At 36.2% G+C, this 27,323-nt stretch overlaps 1 protein-coding gene across 2 annotated transcripts in view; it reads left to right on the forward strand.

Moving 5' to 3' along the window:
* Positions 1 to 27,323, forward strand: part of LOC145266530 (bone morphogenetic protein receptor type-1B-like) — a 283,711-nt gene that overhangs the window by 175,500 nt on the left and 80,888 nt on the right. For both annotated transcript variants that reach the window (XR_013864736.1, XM_080122290.1), the window contains exons 3-4: positions 6,890 to 7,010; positions 10,648 to 10,753. Coding sequence is in view for 1 of the 2 variants with exons in the window: in XM_080122290.1 (XP_079978416.1) it covers positions 6,890 to 7,010; positions 10,648 to 10,753 (227 nt within the window). In the remaining variant the exon portion in view is untranslated. The remainder of the gene's footprint in view (positions 1 to 6,889; positions 7,011 to 10,647; positions 10,754 to 27,323) is intronic.

A 27,323-nucleotide genomic window follows, 5' to 3' on the forward strand; every position in this document is an offset into this window, starting at 1 on the left:
ACCCCTTAAAATTTATTGTTTCGGGCTCAAATCACTTTATTAAGTTAGATCCAGGTTCAAGGAACCTATATCTAAAATTTCAAGTGTCTAGACCCAAAATTGTCGGAGGAGTTTGGTAGAGTTCTTAAAGGTCAAATCGTTGAAATTTGACCCCTTAACAGCCAAATTTCTGGCTGACACCCGTCACATCGATTTTCCCAAATCTCAGTACCCGGTATTTCAAATTTCGAGTCTATAGACTAAAAATTGACAGAGTTATTGCGTAGGGAAATGTACACAGACAGACAGACACACAGACAGACACGTTCACTTTTATAGATATATAGATAAAAATCGATAGAACATTAACTCTATAATAATATGTACGAAATCTGCAAGTATTAAAATATCATATTTAAGCGTACTTTACGGCCGGTGTATGCCGGGCGTCCCTGGCTAACTAAGATAAATACTTTTGCACTTTTAACAAAAGAGCTACAATAATATCAGAGCGTCTCCGTTTACGCTGAACATCTACAGAATGCCAGCATCAACATATTACATATGAATGAGTCCCCTATGGAATTGCCAAAGGTCCCGCTAGTTATTATTATTATTATTATTATTATTATTATTATTATTATTATTATTAAATATGTCGTTTTAAACAAAAACGATATTCTGTACTTAATTGTTATGTCGAAAATATTAATATATCCCAAAGTTACGAAAATTCATCAAGTACAAAGTTATAAGTAAAACTAATTTTTACCGAAAACTGGGGAAAATTGCATTTTTCGTAGGTGTTATAAAGTAGACGAGGAAGAGTTCACATACAGGGACATAACTCCGGAAACATATTTTAGATTACTGTGAGAATTTTATTCCCACATTGCTTTCGAACAGAGGGCGAAATTAAAGCACAACAAATTGAAAAGTGCACTTACCTGAGGGTTTAGTCACATGTTTTCTTTTCTCACAAAATATGTTGCGTCATCTTGCAACTCTGCATAAGCGTGGTAGTTGAAAAATTTTCTATGAAAATTAGTAATTGTCTTTGGCAGAGAGAACTCTTCTTTTTAATGCAATGTAGTTCGGATGCATCCAATGAGGTTGTAATTAACCAAAATTAACATTTTGCTGACTGAAAGGACGATATTATGTCAAGAAAGAAATATCTAACTTAGGTTAAATAGTCTCAAAGATACCATGACAATTTGGGCGCCAAAGGCCTTTAAATTAAGAAAATGAAATGAGTCCGGAATTTGATCTTTTCAGACGTCTTCTTTGAAACGAAAATAAAATAGAAAAAATCATGGCCACCATATCTGAAATAGAAAATTGTGAACCGATGTTATTGCTCTTAATAATAATTTATTATATAAATCTCACCTGTCTGTTTAAATGTATATATGTATGTATGTCTGCCTAAAATTTTCGACAGAGGGGACAGATTTTCATGAGATTGGTATCATTTTGAAGCTCAACCCTTCGGACGACAAATATCGAGCAATTGGCTAAAAACAACTTCCTTCACCCTCAACTGGGCACTTTTCTATAGGGAGGGGGTCACTTTTTTCGCCGATATTTTCGAAAGTCATTGCCTCTTTTCGATTGACTAGCCTTAATTTAAACCTTTGTCACTTGTGATTTGGCGATGGATGCAACAGCAAAGACGTCACTTTTTTTTTTTTTTCATGTTCTTTTCCTCGTTCGCGTTACGGGTTCAAGCCTGCCTGCTTACTACCACATTTTATTTAAATTTTTTGGGGAGCAACATACACCTCCAAACACTCGGGCAACGCCGGGTACCCAGGCTAGTCTATTATATAAATCTCAAACGTCTGTTAGTGTGTGTGTGTGTGTGTGTGTGTGTTTGTATGTCTTGCTAAAACTTTTGACACATGCAACCAACACTGACAAAATTGGTATCGTTTGAAAGCTTGGTATCTCGGACAACAAATATTCAAAAATTAGTCCAAAAAATCAATTCTTTCACCGTCAACTGGGTTGTTTTTTTACAAGGGGGGGGGGTCGCTTTTTTCATCGACATTTTTGCAAAGTCATCATACGCCTTGCAATAACTAAGCTAAGTTTGAGCGGTGGTGGCGGCGTTTGTCGCGGTGAGCACGAGGGCTAAATCGTAGGCTTTTTTTTCACTTCTTTTTCTTCTTAGCATTACAAGTTCGAGCCTGCCTGCTACTTTTTTTTGTGTGTGGTTGCTGCTATTTACAGTTTTTTAGGGGGTTGGTTAAATTCTTTTTTAATTTGTTTGAAACATTTTTTTAGGGCTCCGTTAAGGGCTTACTTTAAAACCTCTCCACACTCTGTCAACACTGGGCACCCTCCGCTAGTAATAATTCCCCAATTATATGTTGGCTGGATTTTTTTTCAAATTATTTATTTTCAACAATTTATTTAATCATTAACAAAACATTGATATTTTTTTTTATTTTGTGTGCACATGCGAAAACAAACATGGCCACTAGTGAAAACAATAGGGAATATATTGAATAACAAAGGTCTTAATATAATAATAATAAATACTTGTCGACGGCAAGTTTAAACGTCATCCCTAAAAATCAACTTTTCAAATGTAAGTCTTTAGTTGGTACTCTAGCGCATATTGACCCCCCCCCCCTTTATTTATGTTTCCCCCAAACCTCTGGCCTTGATGGAGAGGAGACTAAAACTTGCTACTATGGTTTCAAATCATCTGAAATAACAACAAGGGGAGACTTGATTCCAAATAATTCTCTTTTCGAAATAGGGTATGATTATGAATATCTCCAATATCAAATCCTTATAGATTCCAATTATAGTACTCAAAAAACTTCAACCTGAACTAGCGCCCATACTTACAAAACTGTTTAAACGTTGTCTTAAGGAGAATAGCTTCCCATCACCCTGGAAAATTTCATCAGTATGCCCTGTATTTAAGAATTCAGGTGATCGCTCATCCCCTTCTAAGTACAGGCCAATAACTCTCCTGTGCGTCATGAGTAAGTTGCTGGAATCTGTGTTAAATACAGAAGTAATCAACCATCTCAACAAAAATAACCTTCTTAGTGACACTCAATATGGTTTCCGTTCTGCTAGATCTACAGCAGATGTGCTTACAGTTATAGGATTAGCAAATCTCTCGACGGAGGCAACCTTTCTAGGGCAATTGCTCTTGACATATCAAAGGCCTTTGATAGGGTATGGCATAAAGGTTTACTTCACAAGATCTCCAGCTATGGTATAGCTGGAAATGTCTTCTCAATTATTAAATCATTTCTCTCTGATAGGTTCATAAGAGTAGTAGTTGAGGGGCAAAAATCAGAAGCTCACAGTATTAATGCTGGTGTCCCTCAGGGGTCCATCCTAGGCCCAACTCTTTTCCTGATCTACATTAATGATCTTCCAAATCACATCCTTAAATCATTTGTAGACATTATGCTGACGACACTACCATTTATGGTAGCACATCTAAGACAGTAAATGACCAAATTCTCTCCGATTCTTTCTCCTCTGATCTTGAGCACGTAGTACAATGGGGAAAGGACTGGCTGGTTACTTTTAATGCATCTAAAACCAAGCTTCTCTCTTTACATCATCAACATTCTGATCCACATCTGGCATCAATTGAAATGAATGGCTCTCGTCTTCAGGACGCCTCAAGTTTTGACAAGCTTCTGGGCTTGACCATTACTCCTGATCTTAAATGGAACACGTACATCAAATCTGTTGCCAAGGCCGCTGGAAAAATGGTGGGATCTTTCTATCAATCCAGTAGATATCTCTCTGCTGATGCAATTCTCTATCTATATAAGAGCCAGGTACGTCCAAGGATGGAATACTGTTGCCACATCTGGGCAGGAGCTGCTAGAAAGGATTTGTCCTGCCTTGATAGAGTTCAAAATAGACTTCGTAGCCTCGTAGGAGATGTTCTTTTCTCTTCCCTGCAACCTCTATCTCACAGAAGAGATGTTGCGAGTTTGTCTCTGATGTATCGTTATTTTCATGGAAAGTGTTCGACTGAGCTTCAATCTATGGTCCCCCCTCGCCAAACTTTCACAAGAAACGCTCGTCTAGCTGAAAACACTATCAATAATTCCCCCCACTCTTTATCTGTGCCTAAACCTAAACGTAGATTCCATGAACAGAGCTTCTTTCTTAGAACTGCACGCCTGTGGAATTGTCTTCCGTTTTCCTGCTTTCCGGCTGACTACAATATGGTTGTGTTCAAGTCTAACGTAAATAAGTTCTTGATGAGCCGTTCCATATAAGTTATCAAATTTACCGAATCTCCATTACTAACGGTTACTATATTGTCCAATTTCTACTTTACACTCTTTAACCCTTATCCTTGAGTGGCCTCTTGGCCTTGATAATGTGGTGATGCCTGTGTAAAAAAAAAAAAAAAGATATCAAACCTTTCCTTTTGTAATCTTGCATGTTTTTTCTTCATGTCAACACGGGAAGAATGTTTTGCTCGGTGGCTTTCAGCTCAAAAACTGTCTACTGAGAAGCAGTCACCTCCAGGACTTGCATAGAACAACTAACCATCAGAAACTGTTCTGAAACTAAACATGGCTTACAACTGAAGACATTAATTGTTTTTGTTCCAGGCTAATTCAAGCTAAGTTACTATTTTCTATGACTGGTGATTTTTTTTTTTTTTTTTTAATATATGCATAAAAATGAAGGTGTCACCATAAAAATATTTAAAAATATTTTTATGGTGTTTCTTCGTTATTGGAGTGACATTCGAAAATCGAAAAAAAAAAAAAAAAAAAAAAAAAAATGCCGACGTCGTCGACGACTACGCCTTCATCAAAACATCAACACATCTGAGTTCTTTTACCATAAAACACACCGCGTGTGCACGGGTGATGTTTCCAGACTACGCATTTCATATGTACTTATATATTGAGGTGTTCAGCTTCCGACTTTTATATTAAAATTTTTCCTAAAAAAACAAAACAAAAAAAAAAACGACGACGACGACCACGACCTCTTCGTCAAAACACCAACAAGACTGCGTGTACATTCGTGATGTTTCTGGTTACTTGCATCCCCACAAGAGCAAAGTTTGACATGAGGTCGATTTTTAATGTGGGGAATATCCAGCTCCCCAAAAAGGGACACACTGGATAGGAACAAAAATAAAAATTGTCCCAGTCATGAAGGATTTCTCCTCCACTGACCGAAAACAGAAAAGGTGAAGTGTAGCATCAGAACGGATACTACACTGTAATCTTGGTCTGCTGTGATGTTTCAAAACGTCACATTTCAAATGTATTTATATATTGAAGAGTTCAGCTCCCAAATACTTGCGACTTTCTTTTGTATTAAGATTTTCCCGGAAAACATAACAAATCATAACATAATTCGTCATAACTAAATTGAAGAGATTAGCTCCCAAATTATTTACGTTTTTTTTTTTTTTTTTTTTTTAATATGCCGAAAGAAAAATACGAAAGTTTATTGGACGAAATATCACGAACTAATTTTTTGCCAACAATTTTATTTACGCTACATATTTCTTTTAATAAAATCCAGTATTTTTTTTATTGGAACAAATCATTAGAAAATATACTCGATTACTGGGAAGCTAAACTCTTCAATATATAAAAATGCGTCTGTACTTCGCTACAGTCCATTCATTTTGTCCAGGGGCGCCAGTGCCTACTACTATACTGGGCCGGCAGTGGCTCCCACTAATAACCGTAATTTAATTGATTTTTTTTTACAGGTGGAGTGGGAGCATACTTCCACCATGCAACGGTGGTACACGGGTCCTGCTAGTTTAAATAAAGTCGTTTTAAAATATTTTCTCACAATTACTTGAATGTTTTGTTCAAAAAAAATTATAATATCGTCGTATTTTACTTTTTTGTTATTAATGTCATAAAACTTTGTTACATTAAATAAAATACTTGTAACCCCCCCCCCTTTTTTTTTGTTTGAGAAAAAAAAAGTATCTTTCTTTCTAAAAATTCCTCGAATGTTTTATTTGAGAAAAATTACAATATCGTTGTATTTTACTTTTTTTTTTCTTTTTTTTTTGTTATTAATGTTATAAAACTTTGTTACATTAAATAAAATAGCTGGAAAAAAAAGTCACTTCTTTCTTTTCTTACACTTCCTCGAATGTTTTAGCTTCCCAAATTATCGTATGAAAAAAATGGACGAATCTCATAGTAAAGCAGTTATCTCCCTCAGAATACTCAGTAAATATATCGAATTGCCGTATAATCATGACAAAGTAGCAAACAATCATACAGACACTCAAGATTTTTGTCTCGTGGATAAATCCAGGAGACAAAATCTTGAGTGTCTGTATGTTTCCTTATAGAAATTTATAATTTAATTCTTAATTTTGTTGGCCTCATTAGATCACCGAAGTTAAGCAACGTTGAGCCTGACCAGTAGCAGATGGGTGACCATTTGGGAATATCAGGTGCTTTGCATGTAGGAGGACGTTGAGACTTCCCTGCAAGAACTGCAAAATCTTAACGTTGTCATTTCCCCTGGTGATTGGGGATCGTTTGTGAACTTGATAATCCCATGAAACTTCCTCCTTCAGGGTAAGGCGGTTCAACACGCCTAGTGTAAATATTGCTGTTTTTATTTATTTATTTTTTTTACTCGGAAATCATTGCTTATCAAAAGAGAATAAGAATTAATAAGTGTCCGGTGGTCTGTGAGATAACACCGCGATGATTGGTAGTGGTGGAAATCGTCTCAACAAGAATTTGTTTACATTGGACTTGATAGCTATCATGAAAGCTGGGAGGCAGCCTTGCGGTATAGAGTTCCACAGGCGGGCAGTTCTAGGGAATAAAAATTGATGGAATTATTTAACGCATAAAACTAGATTGCCGTGATTAGTTGAATAGTTCTCTTTTCTTTCTGTTTTCAGTGCCAAGGGGATCTTGTCCCCCACAGTACGCCGCAGACGATAGCTTGTTGTGATTGGGAAGATCATTGCAATCGAGATCTCCGACCGACCTTTATCGAGCGGAGTACCACACCCATCCCAGGTAAGTAGTGCACCGCGTACATACTACGCTTTTGCTACTCTCGTTTTTCAACAGCAATTTCGATAATGGCTTCGTATTGATCAGTCACGAAGATGGGGCGGGGGTGCGCGAAGAGTTATTATACCTGTATTGATTTACGTCCCCCCACGCCCTCCCCAGATCTATCACTCTCTTTACTCCTTTTTATTTTTTTTTTTTCAGTTCTTTCATATTTTTTATGGTTTTTTTTGCAACTCACCCAATTACTCCCTCGTTTACCTCCAGATATTTTAAAAATCCTTTTCTTCCTCCTTCCGCATTGTTTTTCTTTTCTTCCTACCTTTCCCCTTTTCTCCCTCCATCTTTCCATTTCCCCCAGTCTCTCCGTTCCTTCCTCCTCCTCTCCTTTTTTTCTCCTTCCCTCATACCTTTTCCTTTTTTATCTTTCTGTATCCCATTTCTCTCTCTCTCTCTCTCCTTTTTTCTGTCTCCCCTCTTTTCTTCTTCTTCCATACCTCTCTCTTTCCTTTTTCTTTTCAATCCCTTCCTCTCTGTTTTTTTCTTTTCAATCCAACTCCTTTCCTTATCTTTCCTATTTCACTTTCCTCCTTTCTTCTTCCCTCCTCCTTTTTTCTTCTTCCCTCCGTCCCTCCTTTTTTCTTCTTCCCTCCGTCCCTCCTTTTTTCTTCTTCCCTCCGTCCCTCCTTTTTTCTTCTTCCCTCCGTCCCTCCTTTTTTCTTCTTCCCTCCGTCCCTCCTTTTTTCTTCTTCCCTCCGTCCCTCCTTTTTTCTTTTTCCCTCCGTCCCTCCTTTTTTCTTTTTCCCTCCGTCCCTCCTTTTTTCTTCTTCCCTCCGTCCCTCCTTTTTTCTTCTTCCCTCCGTCCCTCCTTTTTTCTTCTTCCCTCCGTCCCTCCTTTTTTCTTCTTCCCTCCGTCCCTCCTTTTTTCTTCTTCCCTCCGTCCCTCCTTTTTTCTTCTTCCCTCCGTCCCTCCTTTTTTCTTCTTCCCTCCGTCCCTCCTTTTTTCTTCTTCCCTCCGTCCCTCCTTTTTTCTTCTTCCCTCCGTCCCTCCTTTTTTCTTCTTCCCTCCGTCCCTCCTTTTTTCTTCTTCCCTCCGTCCTTCCCTTTATCCTCTTCCCTGCCCATCCCGCCTTTTTCTTCATCCTCTGTCCCTCCTTTCTTTTTTTATCACTCCCTACTCCTTTCTTTTTCCATCACTCCCTCCTCCTTTCTTTTTCCATCACTCCCTCCTCCTTTCTTTTTCCATCACTCCCTCCTCTCCTTTCTTTTTCCATCACTCCCTCCTCTCCTTTCTTTTTCCATCACTCCCTCCTCTCCTTTCTTTTTCCATCCCTCCCTCCTCTCCTTTCTTTTTCCATCCCTCCCTCCTCTCCTTTCTTTTTCCATCCCTCCCTCCTCTCCTTTCTTTTTCCATCCCTCCCTCCTCTCCTTTCTTTTTCCATCCCTCCCTCCTCTCCTTTCTTTTTCCATCCCTCCCTCCTCTCCTTTCTTTTTCCATCCCTCCCTCCTCTCCTTTCTTTTTCCATCCCTCCCTCCTCTCCTTTCTATTTCCACCCTCGTTCCCTCCTTCCTTTTTCCACCCTCGTTCCCTCCTTCCTTTTTCCACCCTCGTCCCCTCCTTCCTTTTTCCACCCTCGTCCCCTCCTTCCTTTTTCCACCCTCGTCCCCTCCTTCCTTTTTCCACCCTCGTCCCCTCCTTCCTTTTTCCACCCTCGTCCCCTCCTTCCTTTTTCCACCCTCGTCCCCTCCTTCCTTTTTCCACCCTCGTCCCCTCCTTCCTTTTTCCACCCTCGTCCACTCCTTCCTTTTTCCACCCTCGTCCACTCCTTCCTTTTTCCACCCTCATCCACTCCTTCCTTTTTCCACCCTCGTCCACTCCTTCCTTTTTCCACCCTCGTCCACTCCTTCCTTTTTCCACCCTCGTCCACTCCTTCCTTTTTCCACCCTCGTCCACTCCTTCCTTTTTCCACCCTCGTCCACTCCTTCCTTTTTCCACCCTCGTTCCCTCCTTCCTTTTTCCACCCTCGTTCCCTCCTTCCTTTTTCCACACTCGTCCCCTCCTTCCTTTTTCCACACTCGTCCCCTCCTTCCTTTTTCCACACTCGTCCCCTCCTTCCTTTTTCCACACTCGTCCCCTCCTTCCTTTTTTACCTGCCTCGTCCACTCCTTCCTTTACGTCCCTCGTCCCCTCCTTCCTTTTTTCTTACGTCCCTCGTCCCTTCCTTCCTTTTTTTTACGTCCCTCGTCCCCTCCTTCCTTGTTTTGTACGTCCCTCGTCCCCTCCTTCCTTTTTTTGTACGTCCCTCGTCCCCTCCTTCCTTTTTTGTACGTCCCTCGTCCCCTCCTTCCTTTTTTTGTACGTCCCTCGTCCCCTCCTTCCTTTTTTTGTACGTCCCTCGTCCCCTCCTTCCTTTTTTTACGTCCCTCGTCCCCTCCTTCCTTTTTTTACGTCCCTCGTCCCCTCCTTCCTTTTTTTACGTCCCTCGTCCCCTCCTTCCTTTTTTTACGTCCCTCGTCCCCTCCTTCCTTTTTTACCTGCCTCGTCCACTCCTTCCTTTACGTCCCTCGTCCCCTCCTTCCTTTTTTCTTACGTCCCTCGTCCCTTCCTTCCTTTTTTTTACGTCCCTCGTCCCCTCCTTCCTTGTTTTGTACGTCCCTCGTCCCCTCCTTCCTTTTTTTGTACGTCCCTCGTCCCCTCCTTCCTTTTTTGTACGTCCCTCGTCCCCTCCTTCCTTTTTTTGTACGTCCCTCGTCCCCTCCTTCCTTTTTTTGTACGTCCCTCGTCCCCTCCTTCCTTTTTTTACGTCCCTCGTCCCCTCCTTCCTTTTTTTACGTCCCTCGTCCCCTCCTTCCTTTTTTTACGTCCCTCGTCCCCTCCTTCTTTTTTTTTTACGTCCCTCGTCCCCTCCTTCTTTTTTTTTACGTCCCTCGTCCCCTCCTTTTTTTTTTTCGTCCCTCGTCCCCTCCTTCTTTTTTTTTTACGTCCCTCGTCCCCTCCTTCTTTTTTTTTTTTACGTCCCTTGTCCCCTCCTTCCTTTTTTTACGTCCCTCGTCCCCTCTTTCCTTTTTTTGGAAAAATCAGTTGTAAAAAGTGATATTCTCCTGAAGGTTGAAGGTTCAACAGTGCTTTTCAACTTTCTTGTTGGAGCGGAACCCCATGGAAACATTCCACTGGCTCATGGAACTCCTATGCAATAATTTAGTTGTCTTATGCAAAAAAAAAAAAAAAAAAAAAAATTTAAATGAAAATATTCTTATTCTTATGATTTTTAGTGCAATTCTTCTAGTGTTGACTGTATAATAAAAAATATATAAAAGCAATCATAATAATAGTGGCAAGATGAATTAATTTTTCAAATGTAACGAATTTAATTAAGTAAAATTAAATATATTTAAACAATATTTGTTTTCAAAAGTATGCATATAATAATAAAATAGATTTTCAAAATTTGTTCCATGTTCTAATTTAGGAATTGCGGAACTCCTGGACTGTACTGGGGGAACCCTAAGGTTCCGTGGAACCCTGGTTGAAAAGCACTGATATACGGACTAGATAAAAACTGGAAAGAATTATATAATTGTATTTATTTTCATCTGAATGTACGTGTTTTTTTTTTTTTTGTTTTGTTTTTTTTTTCAGGTCATCGTACCTCCACGCATTTTGACACCACAAGTAAAATCGTCCTCTGTGTATCGTTATTGTTTGTCATATTGACCATAATTGGAATGACGCTTGCCTATCAAAGGTAAGTCGCATCTTTTAATTTTTTGCTTTTTTCTTTGTTGCCTTCATCATTTCTTAGTTTTGTCTTTTCGGATGATTTAATTCTGAATCATGTTATTCTGATTAAAATTTTTTTTTTTTAAATTTGGAGAGGGGGTCTTAATTTTTAGTCACCTCAAAAATTTATTCATATTTTCTTTGCACAATCACGCACACACACACTGGCTTGAGATAGTTGCTAGTCTAGCCACACTGAAGAGCTATGATACAGCAAAACAATCTATCTGTGGATAACTATAAATGCTCCCTTATTTTGGGTTGAGCATATTGGGGAGTGAAATAACAAACTGCTGCTAGCGTATAATGCAATGCTCTTTATGTAAACAAATAGAACTTAGGTGTTTGGACAATGTTTGATCATTGTTAATACCCATCTTAGCAACAACCAAATAAAGTAATGTTTTGTAATGCTGATTCTTGCCTCGCAGGTTGAGTTTCAATCATGGCTTGAGGTAGTTGCTAGTCTAGCCGCACTGAAGATCTATGATATAGCGAAACAGTCTCTATGAATGAGATATATAATCAAAATTTTGAAATTTTTCAGAATAAAAAATAGATTAGTGCAATAGGGGCAAAGTTTGTTTTTGTTTTTTCTTTATTCCGCATTTATTTGTAGATAATGATTTCCTCCATCGTTTTATTTTTAATTTGGGCGATATTTATTCAGAATATTTATTTATCACACTTTTCTTTTTCCTCTCTTTTGCTCCAATGACAACTTTGTAATAATTTATTTATTTATTTTAAACGCTATCTATCCACTTTTCACTCTTGGAGATGTATCGGTTGGAGGTACCGCGGTTTCTATTTTTTTTTTTTTTTTTTTTTTTTTTTAGTCAATTTATTATTATTATGAGAAAATTTTGAAATAACTATTTAACACTATTGAGCTTCCTTTTCCTTTGGAAGTTGTATTTTTGCCTATATCGTAAGTAAAATAAGATTACGTATAAAGAAATGATGGTTTCCTTACGAATAAATCTGAACTGTATAAAGTAGTGTTGGGACGATTATTTAAGAATCAGAAAAATCTTAAGTTTTTTTGGGGGGGAATCTGAAAAGTTTGTGCCTATTTTCTGATGCCAAAAACGATTCTTTTAATCGTCCTTTTTTTTTCAGTTTGTTTAAAACAAAATCTTCCACTGTTGGTAATGATGTTAAAATAGTAAATATTTATTGATTTTAAACTACCAGTGAAATCAAAATCTGTAGACTATCCCCCACTAGTGTTCATTTTATGCTTAAGAAAAATATCTGCACATTTAACACGTGTTTTTACCGTAGTAATCGGAGGGGGGGGGTAACAACTCTAATATTTAGAGATTTATAAAGAATTGGAATCGGGGGTGGGGGGATATTGGAATCATCCAATCACTAATAAAGAGTAACTGTTTTTTTTTATATTATCACATTATATATATATATATATATATATATATATATATATAAACTGTTCTGTTAAGGGCATTAATTTTATCCATCCTAGAACGTGTTTTTCAGTTTTATTATAGACCCTCATCTAACCAAAGTATGACAGATATATATATATATATATATATATATATATATATATATATATATATATATATATATATTTCCACAGCCAAACAACATCGCAGCCCACAAGAGCCATGACAGCCAACAAATCAGATGTCCTCGCATGCAAGAGGCTCGGGTTTCGGATCCCGGATATATTTAACTGATTAGCCCAAATGAGGGCGAAACTCGAGTTTCGGACTTCCAGTTGGTTGGCTATCATGGCTCTTGTGAGCTGCGACGTTGTTTGGCTGTGGAAGTATTTATATACTCTCTTAGATTCTGAAAACTTATATATATGCGTGGCTCAGAGGCTAAGGAATGAGGGGGCAGAATTGTATGTTTTGGTTTTGATTCTAGCTGATGGTATCCATATATATCATTTTTTTTTTTTTAGTTTTGATCTCAGTAGGTTTAATATAATAATCGATAGAGAATTTTCTCTATAATAATATATACATAATCTGCATGAAGTAAAATATCATATTTAAGCGTATTATCTTGCAGCCTGCTAGTGTATATATATATATATATATATATATATATATATATAAAAACTGTTCTGTTAAGGGCATTAATTTTACTCGTCCTGGGACTGGTCTTTTACTATGAACCCCCACCTAACCAAAGTGCGGTCCATTGTCTACTGAGGTAGAGGAAAGTTCTCATATATATTTGAAGAAGACAAAATCAGTGGCAGGTTAAAGTGCATAGGCAGCTATCAGATAGCCATTCATCAAAGCTTATTTCAGCTAACCACCCAGGGTCAGAGGTCAGTCGTCAGAGGTTAGATCCGATGCAGACAAAATGTCTCCTTCTTTTATTACTCCACCCTAAAGAAATCACTTGCAGACAGGTTTTGATTGGAGTGTGTGTGTATGTGTGTGTGTGTGTTTTTTTTTTGGAGGGGGGGGGAATTGCACTTAAGACCGGACACTTGACCACCTTCACCACCAGCGTGCAGCAATGCCATTGTTCTACTTCCGTAACTTTGCTGACCCTTTCCATTTAATTTTATCGTCTTCTGACCTCCTTAGGCAAAAGCAATTTAAGTTTTTAACAAAACAATGCTGCTATTTCACTTGACGGATTAATGAACCTAAATCTGCCTTTTCTTTTTTTCTTTTTTTGCGGTGTTTATTTTTGTTATTTTATTGTTGTTGGGCGAGTCAAACTTCTACATAGAGCTCACGAAGATCGCACATCGGCATTTTCTGGTCTGCATGACGTCCTGATCAGTTGCATCTATTTGGTAATCTTCAAAGTAACGGAATAATATATATATATATATATATATATATATATATATATATATATATATATATATATATATATATATGAGCAAACAGTTAATAAAACATGCTAAAAAACACTTTGAAATGAGTTAAAAATATATTTAATTTGAAAAGGAAACACTAGATAAGTGGATAGTCCTTAATCCGCGGAATTTCGAAGAAATACTTTCCTTCTCATCAGAGGGCAGGAATTAGCAAAATGCGGGATCGGATTTTGCATGGAAAAGTATTTGATGAAACAACAAGTAAGTCAAAGATCTTACTTGATAACAAACAAAAAAAATGAAGCAGAGGGAATATGGTGAAGAAAAAGGTGATTACACATGAATGGATATTCTGGTGGAAGATAAATAATCCAATGACGGTAAAATCCAAATGTATAACTTCAAGAAAGTTAATTGAATTTCCATTTGCACAAGTAAAATCCAAGGAAATCCCGTAATTGGAAGAAGATGGTCCATAATAATCCAAAGGCAGAAATCCATGGAATAATTCACAAAAATGTGTACAAGGAAGAAAGGAAAAAATTCCAATAATATTAATAAAAGAAAAAGAAGATATACTTTTCACTCTACTGCCGAGGCATAAATATTTAAGAGTCTAAAAATTCAGTACGCAAAGTAAAGATGTCGGAAGTAAACTCAGCTTACTAAACATGAAATGAAATACGAAACCATATGGAAATAATTTATTTCAAAAAATTATTTTAGCTTTAACACTTCTTGTGATATCAGGAAATAATAATAATAAAAAAAAAACTTTCATTTTGTTTTACATTTCTAAAAAAAAATTTTTTGTTTTTGTTTTTTACGAAAAAACAAAAACAAAAAATTATTTTTTCGTAAAAAAACTTTTTTGTTTTTTTACGAAAAAACAAACTAATGATAATTTTTATTATTTAGATTTCTATAAATGTTGTCTTTTTGAAATGATGTATTTATGCCTTTCACAAGTTTTATCACAGAATTTATTTCATAAACATTGTATGAAAGATTTTTGTTAACACTTGTGTTATTAAAAAAAACTTGATTTCGTTTCTTGTTTAGTGACTTCAGTTCCATATTTAGGTAAACCGAGTCCACTTCCGGCCTCTTGACATTGCATACTAAATTTTTGGACTTAACACACACACACACACACACACACACACACACACACACACACACACACACACATATATACGAGCAGCAGGGCCCGGCGTTGCCCGGTTGTAAAATGTGCTTAAATATGATATTTTGATGTATGCAGCTTTCGTATTTATTATTATAGTCAGTTATTTCATATTATATTGTACTCAATATGTAATCATGATTTCAAAAGTAAAAAAAAAAAATTTGAATGTCATCGGTTAGTCGAAACCAAAACCTAACAAAACAGTTTCATGATGGAAACTATGTCTACAAGTTAAGCAAATACTGAAGTCTATTTGTACTCAAATTGTTGGGCTGTGGAAAGGAGTGTGAATTTTATTAATTATAAACTGGTTTCAATGACAATGTTTTCGATAGACAAGATGCAAACAAGGGTAGTCCGACGGTCCATAGTTTATATCATAATTTAGGAATTTTAATTTGTGATTTGAAAAAGTTAAATTTCAAATATAGAAATTTTATTGTATGCAAGACAAAGAATACAGTATAGTAAAATACATTTTCTTAACACATAAGTTTTCGATGTTTATACATCTCCTGGAAATATGTATATATTGGATTGTTACCAACTTCCTTGGATTTATTACAATACGCGTTGAATCTTTTTACCTGCCGAATTACCAAGAGCTTCCATTACAGGATTTGGCATACATTTTCGATTTGAAATTCAATATCCTTTTTTTTATTTTTATTTTTTTCATCAATATCCAATTTCCCTTATTCTATGTAGCTAAAATGATTTAAAAAATTTAAAAACATTTAATTTCATTTTCTATGTTTATTACCTTTAGCAAATTAGGTGCAAACCTTTTATAATATTTGCTAATATTTTTCCTCCGAGGAGATGTATAAACATCGAAAACTCATGAGTTAAGGAAATGTATTTTACTATACTGCATTCTTTGTCTTGCATACAATAAAATTTCTATATTTGAAATTTAACTTTTTCAAAACACAAATTTTTAAATTCCTAAATTATGATTTATTTGCTCTATCTAGTATATTGAGCAATTTTATTTAGCTGGGATAATCTTATATAAAATATTACATCCAATAAGATTTCCCGAAATAGGACTCAAATTTAATTTAATAAAGGGGCTTTTTATAACAATAACGTTTTTATAAATAAATATTAACAAGTAGTTTAACTAGTTTATCATGCTGCCGCAATCATCAGTGTAAGAGTGACCATGTAGTACATTAAAATCCAGTCCCAAAGTCAACCATGACTCCATAGGTATTTTACATCTAGTCTACATTCATACACAGAGCTTGGCCTTCGGGACAAGATCAAAGTGTAATATCTGTTCTTCAGATGCTGCACTTCTATTTCTTGTTCTCTTTCGGTGGAGGAGAAATCCTTCACGACTGAGACAATTTTTATTTTTGTACCTTTTCTCCACGTTAAAAAACGACCCTGGTGTCTAACTCTGTCCCGTGGGGAGGCATAGTAAATAGGTACATTCATACACAGAGCTGTCTTTGGCCTTTTGGTCAAGAAAAAATATTTTAAAATTGGGCTTAAGTAGGCACCCCCCCTCCCACCACACACACATAAATACAAATTTAAAAAGGTAACTATGATAAAAGAGGCTGGCCGAGAGAAAAATCATTTAAAATTTACAACAGAGACGAGATAGATCAACCAACCTCACCATCCCCACTTCTTTTTGAGTTGGCCTCATGCCTAAGTTTTTTGTTCATTTTCCCAATTGCATTTTTTTCCTGTGAATAAAAAATTTAATATCTCAAAGTGTAGTATCAGTTCTTCGAGTGCTGCACTTCCATTTCTTGTTCTCTTTCGGTGGAGGATCAATCCTTCACGACTGAGACAATTTTTTATTTTTGTACCCTTTCTCCCCGTTAAAAAACGACCCTGATATCTAACTCTGTCCCGTGGGGAGGCATAGTAAATAGGTACATTCATACACAGAGCTCACAAACATTGTCCCTCAAGATTACTTGGTCTGCATGAAGTCCACCTCATCAGTTGAAGCTATTCAATAACTTGTAAATAATCTTCAATGTAATATATATATCTATAAAAGTGAAAGTGTCTGTCTGCCTGTGTATATTTGCCTACCAAATAACTCGAAATAGGGTATTGAGATTCGGGAAAATCTTTGTAATCCGTTTTCGGCTAGAAATTTGGCTGTTAAGGGGTCAAAGTTCAACGATTTGACTTTGAGAACTCTACCAAACTCCTCCGCCAATTTTGGATATAAACAATTGAAATTTTAGATATATGTTCCTTGGACATGGATTTAACCTAATAACTTGATTTGAGCCTAAAACAAATGTTTAGGGGTCATAATAGGGGTCAACGTTAAAAAAAATTGACCTCTGCAGTCTCTACCAAATTACTCAGACAATTTCTGGTTTAAACATTTAAAATTTTACATAAAGGGTATTCAGAGATAGGGCAAGCTTTTTAATCGGTTTGGGTCAAAAGTTTAAGCTACCAATATATAAATGTATGTATGTATGTTTGCATGTCTGCCTAAAACTTTCAACAGAGGCGACAGATTTTCACAAGATCAGTATCGTTTTGAAGCTTGACCCTTCAGACGACAAATACCGAAAAATTGGCTGAAAACATTAATTTCTTTACCCTCAACTGGACACTTTTCTACAGGGAGGGGGTCACGTTTTTCACCGATATTTTCGAAAGTCAACCCCTCTTTTCAATTGTCCAGCCTTAATTTAAACCTACGTCACTTCCAGTTTGGTGGTGGTCATAACAGCAAAGACGTCACGTCCCCCCCCATTCTTTTCTTCCTTCGTGGTACAGGTGCCTGTCTTCTTACTACCACTTTTTTTTTTTTGCTCAACACACACCTCCAAACACCCAGGCAATGCCGGGCACCCATGCTAGTATATATATATATATATATATATATACTAGCATTTCAGCCCGGTGTTGCCCGGGTATTTGGATGTGTATGTTGAGCAAAAAAAAAACATAAGTGGTAGTAGCAAGGCAGGCTCGAACCCGTATCGCGAAGGAGGAAAAGAACTTAACAGCCAAATTTCTGGCCGAAAACCGATCACAAAGATTTTCCCAAATCTCAGTACCCTGTACATCAAATTTCGAGTCTGTAGATTTAAAATTGAGAGAGTTATTGCGTAGGGAAATGTACACACAGATACACAGACACGTTCACTTATATATATGACATGAAAAGAACAAACCAAAATTATGTTTATCAACGTTTTGTCTTTATTTCAAGACGTCTTCAAGATGATTGATTAATTTTCATTAAGTATGGCAGACTTAAGCTTGAAATACTATTTTCATTGGGTGTGACCCACTTAAGTTTGAAATATCATTTTCATTTGCTGAAGCTCGTTTAAGCTTGAAATCCCATTTTCATTGGCTGTGGTCCATTTAAGCTCGAAATATTTCATTTGCTATGGCCTGCTTAAGCTTCAAATACCATTTTCATAGGGTTGGCCTTACTTAAGCTTAAAATACCATTTTCATTGGGTGTGGTCCACTTTAGCTTGAAATGTTATTACATTATTACTTAGGCTTAAAATACCATTTTCATTACGTGTGGTTCACTTAAACTTTAAATACCATTTTCTTGAGTGTGATTTACTTGAGCTAGAAATACTATTTTCATGAGGTGTGGTCTACTTAAGATTGAAATTTTATTTTCGATTGTCCCCCCCCATTTTAGCTTGAAATACTATTTTCATTGAGTGTCATCCACTTGAGCTTGAAATGCTATTTTCATGGGGTGTGATCAACCTTAAGCTTGACATACAATTTTCGTTGAGCATGGCCTACTTAAACTTGAAATATTTTCATTTGTTTTTTTTAGGGGGGGGTCACTTAGGCTTGAAATGCTATTTTCATTAGGTGTGGTCCACTTAAGCTCAAAATATCATTTTCATTTGAGTGTGGTCCACTTAAGCTGAAAATACTATTTTTGTTGGGTGTGAATCGCTTAAGTTTGAAATACTATTTTCATTAGGTATGTCATGCTTAATTTAAAAAAAGCATTTTGGTTGGGTTTCTCACATTCTATTTGTAAATAGCTGTTTTTGTTGTCGTGTCTCACTTAAGTTTGAAATAGCATTTTCGTTCGATCTGGTGTTACTTAAGTTTAAAATAGCATATTCATCACTTTAGGGACAAATTGAATTGTATGCATATTAAGAATTCATTCTGTAATGCCACCCCTCCATCGTCTCTCCTTGTTCCCTAACCCTAACCCCCATTTTTATTCATGGTTGTATAAAATTCAATTGAAATCCTCAATAATGCCTGCACAGTTTTCTAAACAAACCTGTCACTATCGATTTCTACAGATGTGAAAAAATAAAAAAAATAAAAAAAAATACAAGAAAATCCGCGAATAAGCTTTCTTCAGTTAGGATTTTTCGTATTGATGTGTTGAACAAAATCTGAAATCTCAAATGTCTAGAAAGATGATGGGGAAGGGAGGGGGCGGTCTGATCCACTATCAGATTGTCTGCTTCTCATTATTTCGCTTTCCCCCAACAATATTCACTCTTAGAAATGTGCTTTCCTGATTCTGCAGTTGGCTTCTGCATTTTTTTTTAAAAGTTTTTATTTTTATTTTTGTGTGTTTTGTATTTTCATATATATATATATATATATATATATATATATATATATTGCAAAAGCAAACTGAACAATGTATTAAATTTGGTCATGTTTTTCTACGTTTCCTTGTTTTGGGAGGAGGAGGAGGGGGAGGAGAGCAATGAGGATTGCTGATGTATACGAAACTGATTAATTGTAATTTGTTGAATCTAAAAGAATTATAGTGCTAATCTGCCATTTCAGATAGCATCAATCCTCTTTTCTAGAATAGGGATTCTCTTGAGACGGTGGAGCCTCATTCTGTGTGTGTGTGTGTGTGTGTGTGTGTGTGTGTGTGTGTGTGTGTGTGTGTGTGTGTGTGTGTATATATATATATATGCCTCTGTCTTGAGCGCGCTCTCTCTCTTCCTCTCATCTCTCTCTTTGTCTCAAATCTCGAGCTCTCTGTATTGAATCTCCCAGGCTCTCTCTCTCTCTCTCCCCCAATCTCTGCCTCTGTCTTGAGCACTCTCTCTCTCTATCTCTCATACACGAGCAAACAGTTTATAAAACATGTTAAAAAACACTTTGAAATGAGTTAAAAACATATTTAATCTGAAAAGGAAACACTAGATAAGTGGATAGTCCTTAATCCGCGGAGTTTCGAAGAAATACTTTCCTTCTCATCAGAGGGTAGGAATTAGCAAAATGCGGGATCGGATTTTACATGCAAAAATATTTGATGAAACAACAAGTAAGTCAAATATATATATATATATATATATATATATATATATATATATATATATATAGTAATTTATAAAATATATATTATAAATTACTAACTAGCTCTACCTACGTATTGAGCGCTTTTGAAGTAAATACTTAAAGTTTACGCATAAATCTATACTTTCGTATATTAATTTTATGTGAGTGAATCAAGTAGCTATATATATATATAAATAAATAATGGCTCTACTATTATATAAATGGAACAAGAAATTAAAAGGGATGAAAGAGTTAGTTGGGCCGATTTTCTTTTTTTTTTTAATTTCACACAATAGAACTTTATGTGCCTAACGGTGTTCTTAAATACGTTTTGAATCAGAATATATTCGATAAGTATTGATAATCAAACGAATTAAATTAAAGAACAGGAAATTTTGACCAATGTTAACGCTTTATACAGCCGAACATCATAAATGCATTTGATAAGTTTTATTACCACACAAGCAGAAAGGCTGAGCATATAAGCTCAACAGTAGGTTGTTTGATATGACAAGAGTGCGTTTGAAATATATTTTTCTATTTAGAGCACAATTGTAACATGATAGTTGACTTTTGTATTTTAAACTTTAATTCAAGCTATTATATATAAAAATAATTTTATAAAATCAATAATAGATTCTCTACAGTGCAATATATACTATAATGTATTGTGGACTAAGTCACTGTGGCGAGGCATGTGAAACATCCTCCCGGTACATCGTGAAGGGTCCTAACTAGAGCAAGCAATCAATCAATTTGATTGAAAAATGGACGATTTAACCATTTTTTTTATTTATTTATTTTTTTTTTTTTACATGGGGGGGTCACCTCTTATCAAGGCCCGGAAGCCACTCGGGGATAAGGGTTATTGCGTGTACAATAATCAATGGGATAATGTCGTAGTTAGCATTGAAGATTTGATAAAGTGTCTTACTTAAGGGGGGCGATTAATCAGGAATTTGCTTATGTTGGACTTGAAGATATCCAAGTCGTAGTCAGGTGGGAAACAGGCAGATGGAAGAGAATTCCACAGGCGTGCACTTCTCAAAAAGAATCTTTGTTTATGGAATCTACGTTTTGATTTAGGCACAGATAAAGGGTGGGGAAAACTACTGACAGTGGTTTAGCTAGACGGGTGTTTATTGTGAAAGATTGGTGGGGGGGGACCAGAGATTGGAGCTCAGGCGAGCACTTGCCATGGAATTAACGATAAAACAAAGAAAGGCTCGCAACATCTCTTCTATGGGAGAGAGGTTGCAGGGAAGAGAAAAGGACATCCCCCCACTAAGCCATGAAGTCTATTTTGTACTTTGTCAAGGCAGGATAGGCTGTTTTTAGAAGCTCCAGCCCAGATATGGCAGCAGTACTTCATCTTTGGGCATACTTAGCCTTCATACAGATAGAGAATTGCATCAGTAGTGAGATATCTTCTGGAGCGGTAGAATGATCCCACCATTTTCCAGCGGCCCAGGCAACAAACTTGATGTACGTGTTCCATTTCCGATCAGGAGTAAAGGTCAAAACCAGGAGCTTGTCAAAACATGAAGCCTCCCCAAGACGAGAGCCATCCATTTTAATTGATGCTAGATGAGGAACAGAGCGTTGATGATGTAAAGATAGGACCTTGGTTTTAGATGCATTAAAAGTAACCAGCCACCTCTCCCTCCATCATACCGCATGTTCAAGAACAGAGGAGAGGGAATCAGAGAGAACTTTGTCATTTACGGCCTGTGATGTGTTGCCATAGATGGTCATGTCATCAGCATAGATGTCAACGAATGATTTAAGTATGTGTTTTAGGAGATCATTGATATAGATCAGGAAGAGAGTTGGGCCCAGGGTGGACCCCTGGGGTACTCCAGCATTAATACTGTGGGCTTCTGATTGCTGCCCATCAACCACTACTCTTATAAGCCTATCAGAGAGAAATGATTTAATTATTGAGAAAACATTTCCAGTTATGCCGTAGCTGGAAATCTTGTGAAGTAGGTCCTTATGCCATACCTTTGAAGGCCTTTGATATGTCAAGAGCAATTGCCCTAGAAAGGAAGCCTTCGTCGAGAGATTCACTATTCCTATGGGATATAACTGTTAGCACATCAGTTGTAGATCTAGCAGAACGGAAACCATATTGCATGTCACTAAGGAGGTTATTTCTGCTGAGGTGGTTGACTACTTCTTTATTTAATATAGATTCCATTAACTTACTCATGACACACAAGAGACTTATTGGTCTGTACTGAGAGGACCAAGAACAATAAAAATATGGGAGTGTGAAATATTTATCAAACATTCAATCCTGAGCAATATCGGGTCTCCTTACTAGTTTATGTATATTCATATGTATATATAAATATATATTTTATATATTTACTAGCGTGGGGTACCCGGCGTTACCCGGGTATTTGTAGGTGTGTGTGTTGGGGGGGGGGTAAATCAGAACAAAAAGGAAACTTAACGAAACCGATTTGAAAAAAAAAAATGGGGGAGGGTTGGTAGCATGTGGGCTCGAACCCGAAGCCTTGAGGCCTATAGACTGAGCCTGAACACCTGCGCTACGGCGACAATGTTAATGTAAGAGTCATTAAAGTGAGTCAAGTCAAGGAGGTTTAAATGACAGGTGGATGCTTAATGAGGTCATCGCAGGAGCGTTACGATAAAAGGGCAGTTTTTTGGCGTTTATTTACTTTGTTTCACTGCGGGATCATTTTTTCATTTACTGCGGGGCAGTTTGAGCTTCCCCAAGATGATGGGAGGAGGGAAACCAGCTCCCCATTGAAAGGGGATTGTCCAAATTGAATAGCAATTGTCTCATATAAGGAAAAAAAAACGCATTGATCAAAGCTGATTTTTTTTTTTGGACGTTCCGGCGATCGTGCTGGGAACGATGCAAACAACCTTCGTATTAGTTTCGCTTTTATTATACGAAAAAGGCGAATCTACACGTGCCGATCGAAAAATGTTGAATATTTAGTTTTTCAAAGTCGGGCAAATTAAATACACACGCGACACCCGTTCGTAACTCGAAGATATTATGATTTCAACGTGATATAAAAAGTTTTAAAAATGAGCGACGGCCTCGAGAAGCCGCCGAAAAAAATCCTTTTGCAGACATACACAAAAAGCGAACATACATACATACACACATTTTTGCTTTTATATATATAGATGATAAAATAAATAATTGTCTATTTCTTTTAACATGCTATCTTGAAGAAAACCATGTGGGTAATATATATATATATATATATATATATAGTAAGTTATAAAATATATATGGCAATTTTATAACTTTCTACCTACGTATTGAGCACTGTTGAAGTAAATACTTAAAGTTTACGCATAAATTTATACTTTCGTATATTAATTTATGTGATCAAATTAAGTAGTCATGTGTATATATATATATATATATATATATATATATATATATATATATATATAGTGTGTATTGTTATTGTATATGTAGATTTAATTGATCGTTTTAACCATGACACACAGAGCTGGAAATGCGACACTTGTAAACAAGTGCTTCTGTCAAACTCCTATTCAAGTCAACTTTGTATCTATTAGTCCGGGTCAAACAATCTGTTTAATGTGCAACAAAGTTTGCAAGTCTACTGCTGGTTTGAGAAGCCCTGCAATTGTTCATAGGAATACGCTTCAACCTCCAGAGGAAGTCAACTCCGTGGAAATTGCTCAATTTGTATGTCACGTCTGCTTCAAGATGTGCAAATCTGTAGCGGGACTGCAGAGTCATCTAAGATGACATGGACTACGAGATGGGGAGAACTCCATCTGATGGCGATCATCTGGAAAGATGCAACAATCATATAAACATGTGCCTGGACGTAGAAATTTCCAGGTTGGTATCTGGAGGCGCGTTTAATCCAGTAGGAAAGATACATTGTCAATCTTGGTTAAGGAAAAGGAACACTAATGTAAACATCTGGGGTCTACTGTCTATTGGCAGCCATTGGATCAACTGAGATTTGCAGTTATACTATAAAATGTGGTTGGTTCTGCACAAAGCCTTCACCACTATAAAGAAATAATCTGTGTGCATTTCCGAAAAAACAATTATGATGGACCACATTTTGAAATTGACGGGAGTATCCATCATACATGTGTGTGTGTGTGTGTGTGTGTGTATATATATATATATATATATTAAGTAAAGTGATTTTCAATTTAAAAATTTTAAAATTTAAAAATCAAATTTTAATTAAATTAAAAATCAGTTTCATAAGAAGGAACAACAACAAAGTCAATTATCTGTACGATCGTTTCGGAAATCCGTGCTTTTTATTTGTGGTATACATGAAGTTATGTAGAATAATTATATATAGTTTTTTTGGTAAGCACGGTCTCCTCATCAGCAAATTTAGGAGGATTTTTATTGAATTTAAAAGACACCATAAATTCAATAAAAATCCTCCTAAATTTGCTGATGAGGAGACCGTGCTTACTAAAAAAACTATATATAATTATTCTACATAACTTCATGTATACCACAAATAAAAAGCATGGATTTCCGAAACGATCGTACAGATAATTGACTTTGTTGTTGTTCCTTCTTATGAAACTGATTTTTAATTTAATTAAAATTTGATTTTTAAATTTTAAAATTTTTTAAAATTTTTAAATTGAAAATCAATTTACTTAATATTGAATTAGCTCTAGGACATTTAACTATCGAGCTTATTATATATCTAAATTACAACAAGCATTTCCTGTATTTTAATTAAACTAGTAATTTCACTGTTACATTAAAATACACTTAGCTCTTTAGACTATTATTCTAATCTCCTTTAAATTATATATATATATATATATATTTTAAATTTTCATGGTAAACAACTTATGATCCCTTGAAAAATATATATATATATATATATATATGTGTGTGTGTGTGTCTGTAAATATGTGTGCTTTTATGTGTGTGTGTGTGTGTGTCTGTAAATATGTGCTTTTATGTGTGTGTGTGTGTGTGTGTGTGTGTGTGTGTTTGTAAATATGTGTGCTTTTATGTGTGTGTGTGTCTGTAAATATGTGTGTTTTTATGTGTGTGCATGTGTATATATGTCTTTGTAAATATGTGTGCTTTTATGTGTGTGCATGTGTATATATGTATGTGCTTTTATGTGTGTGTATGTGTATATATGTCTTTGTAAATATGTGTGTGCTTTTATGTGTGTGTATGTGTGTATATGTATCTGTCTGTAAATATATGCGTGTGCTTTTTTATATACCTATGTACCTATATGTGTATTTATGTACAGAGTGGAACAATAAATTTGTTGCCCTAAAGAAAACAACAGCTTTATTTTAAAACTTTTATTGAAAAAAAATCAATTTAGGTAACTTGATTATGTAGTAGAGCTGACATCTATTCAATGTAGCCGCCTTCAGCCTCAATCATCACCTTGATATGGGTCCAGAACTGGGAGCATGATTTTTCAACAAGCGCTGGCTGGAGCTTGGCGAATACTTGTCGGAAAGCGGCGATCAGGCTGTCATTAGTGTAATGGGAGTTTATGTTGGTGATGTTCTTGACATACGAGTAAACGAAGTAGTCTCGTCAGTGCAGATTGGGGGAGGAGGAGAGCCAATGAGAGAAGGGTATAAAGTTGTAGCACTCTAGATCAAGCCTGGATCTCTTTGGACTTGTGGGCTGGCGCAAAGTCTTGTCCTACACCCAGGTTCTACCCGCGCTTACCTGATTGCAACAGGGGATCACCACACTCTTCAGTACATCCAGGTACACTTTGGTGTTGACTTTGAAGATGTGAGGTGGCATGATGTGGTCCTCACTTGAAAACACACCAAAGACCATAACCGTAACTTTGAGTTGTGCCCTCAAGAGTTCAACTATCTGGATTTGCATTTTGAGGGTGCTGGCAATAGTCCTGTTATCATAACTTGGATCGGTAGAGAGCATGAGTTGTACAGCGGCGCATCTCCGGTCTCGCTCGTTGAACATTGTGTCACTTTCAGACATAATAGAAGGCTTTTATCGCTCTTGGGATGTGTATAGAACTGGCCAACTAGTCGATGGTCTGCAACAAAAAGAAAACCGGTTTTCATGAAACGGAAATGGAATCATGTCGTCTTTTCAAGGGTGGCAATTTTATCGTTCCACCCTGTATGTATATTTGTGTATAATATATTGTAGTGTTGGGACGATCAATCGGAAGATTTGGAGGTATCAGAATCGGAAAAATTGATTCCTATTTTCCAGTGCCAAAACGATTGCTTTAATTGTCTTTTTTTTTTTTTATTTGATTTTGTTTAAACCAAAATCTTCCGTTGCTGGTAATAATGATAAAATAATAAATATTTATTGATTTTAAAATAGCAGTAAAGCTAAAATCGATAAATCATCCTCCACAAGTGTATTTTGATGTTTAGGAAAATATCTGCATATTTAACATGTTTTTACAAAAATTGGGGGGAAATAACAATCTTATAGTTAAGTAAGAGATTTATAAAGAATTGGAATTGGTAATTGTATCGGAATCTAGAATTTAGCATGGAATCAGTAATTGTATCAGAATCGGGGAAAAATATTTGAATCGTCCCATCACTAATATATTGATATACACAGGAATGCAAAAATTTGATATTGTATTTAGCGTTTTTTTTTTTTTTTTTTTTTTTTTTTTTTTTGTTAATCTTGCAATCAATCAATACGAGTTTTTGAAGGGAGGATAATTTTGCTGATTTTTCTTGGACGATGATCATTTGGTTTATAACCTCCCTCTTCCTCTTACGCATCTCACCCATTGAACCCCTCACTCTCCTTTCTTTCTTTTGATTTGCAACAGTGTGAAAAAGTCTACATAGGAATTGGTGTGTGTGTGGGGGGGGGCGAATATACCAATGAGGGGATAAACTGCATATGATTTTTCAGCGATTGAGTTGGTGGGACGGTGTTGAACTCGTGAATACCAGTGCAACTTTTACTGCATTAATATATATATATATATATATATATATATATATATATATATATACTAGCAAAAGTACCCGTCGTTGACTGGGTTCAAAAACAACCTACAGAAAATGGACTCTGATTTATGAAAGTATGATGGGTTATGAAAAGGAAGGGTTGTAAATTTGGGTTGAATTTGGGGGTATCAAAACCAAAGCAAAATATGATGAAAGTAAAAATAAAATAGATAAACCCCATAATTTATTATACCATACCTGTTCACACTGAAACAC

The sequence above is a fragment of the Euprymna scolopes genome, chromosome 41, assembly GCF_053919585.1.
Source record: "Euprymna scolopes isolate OS-2025 chromosome 41, ASM5391958v1, whole genome shotgun sequence".
NCBI lineage: Eukaryota > Metazoa > Mollusca > Cephalopoda > Sepiida > Sepiolidae > Euprymna > Euprymna scolopes.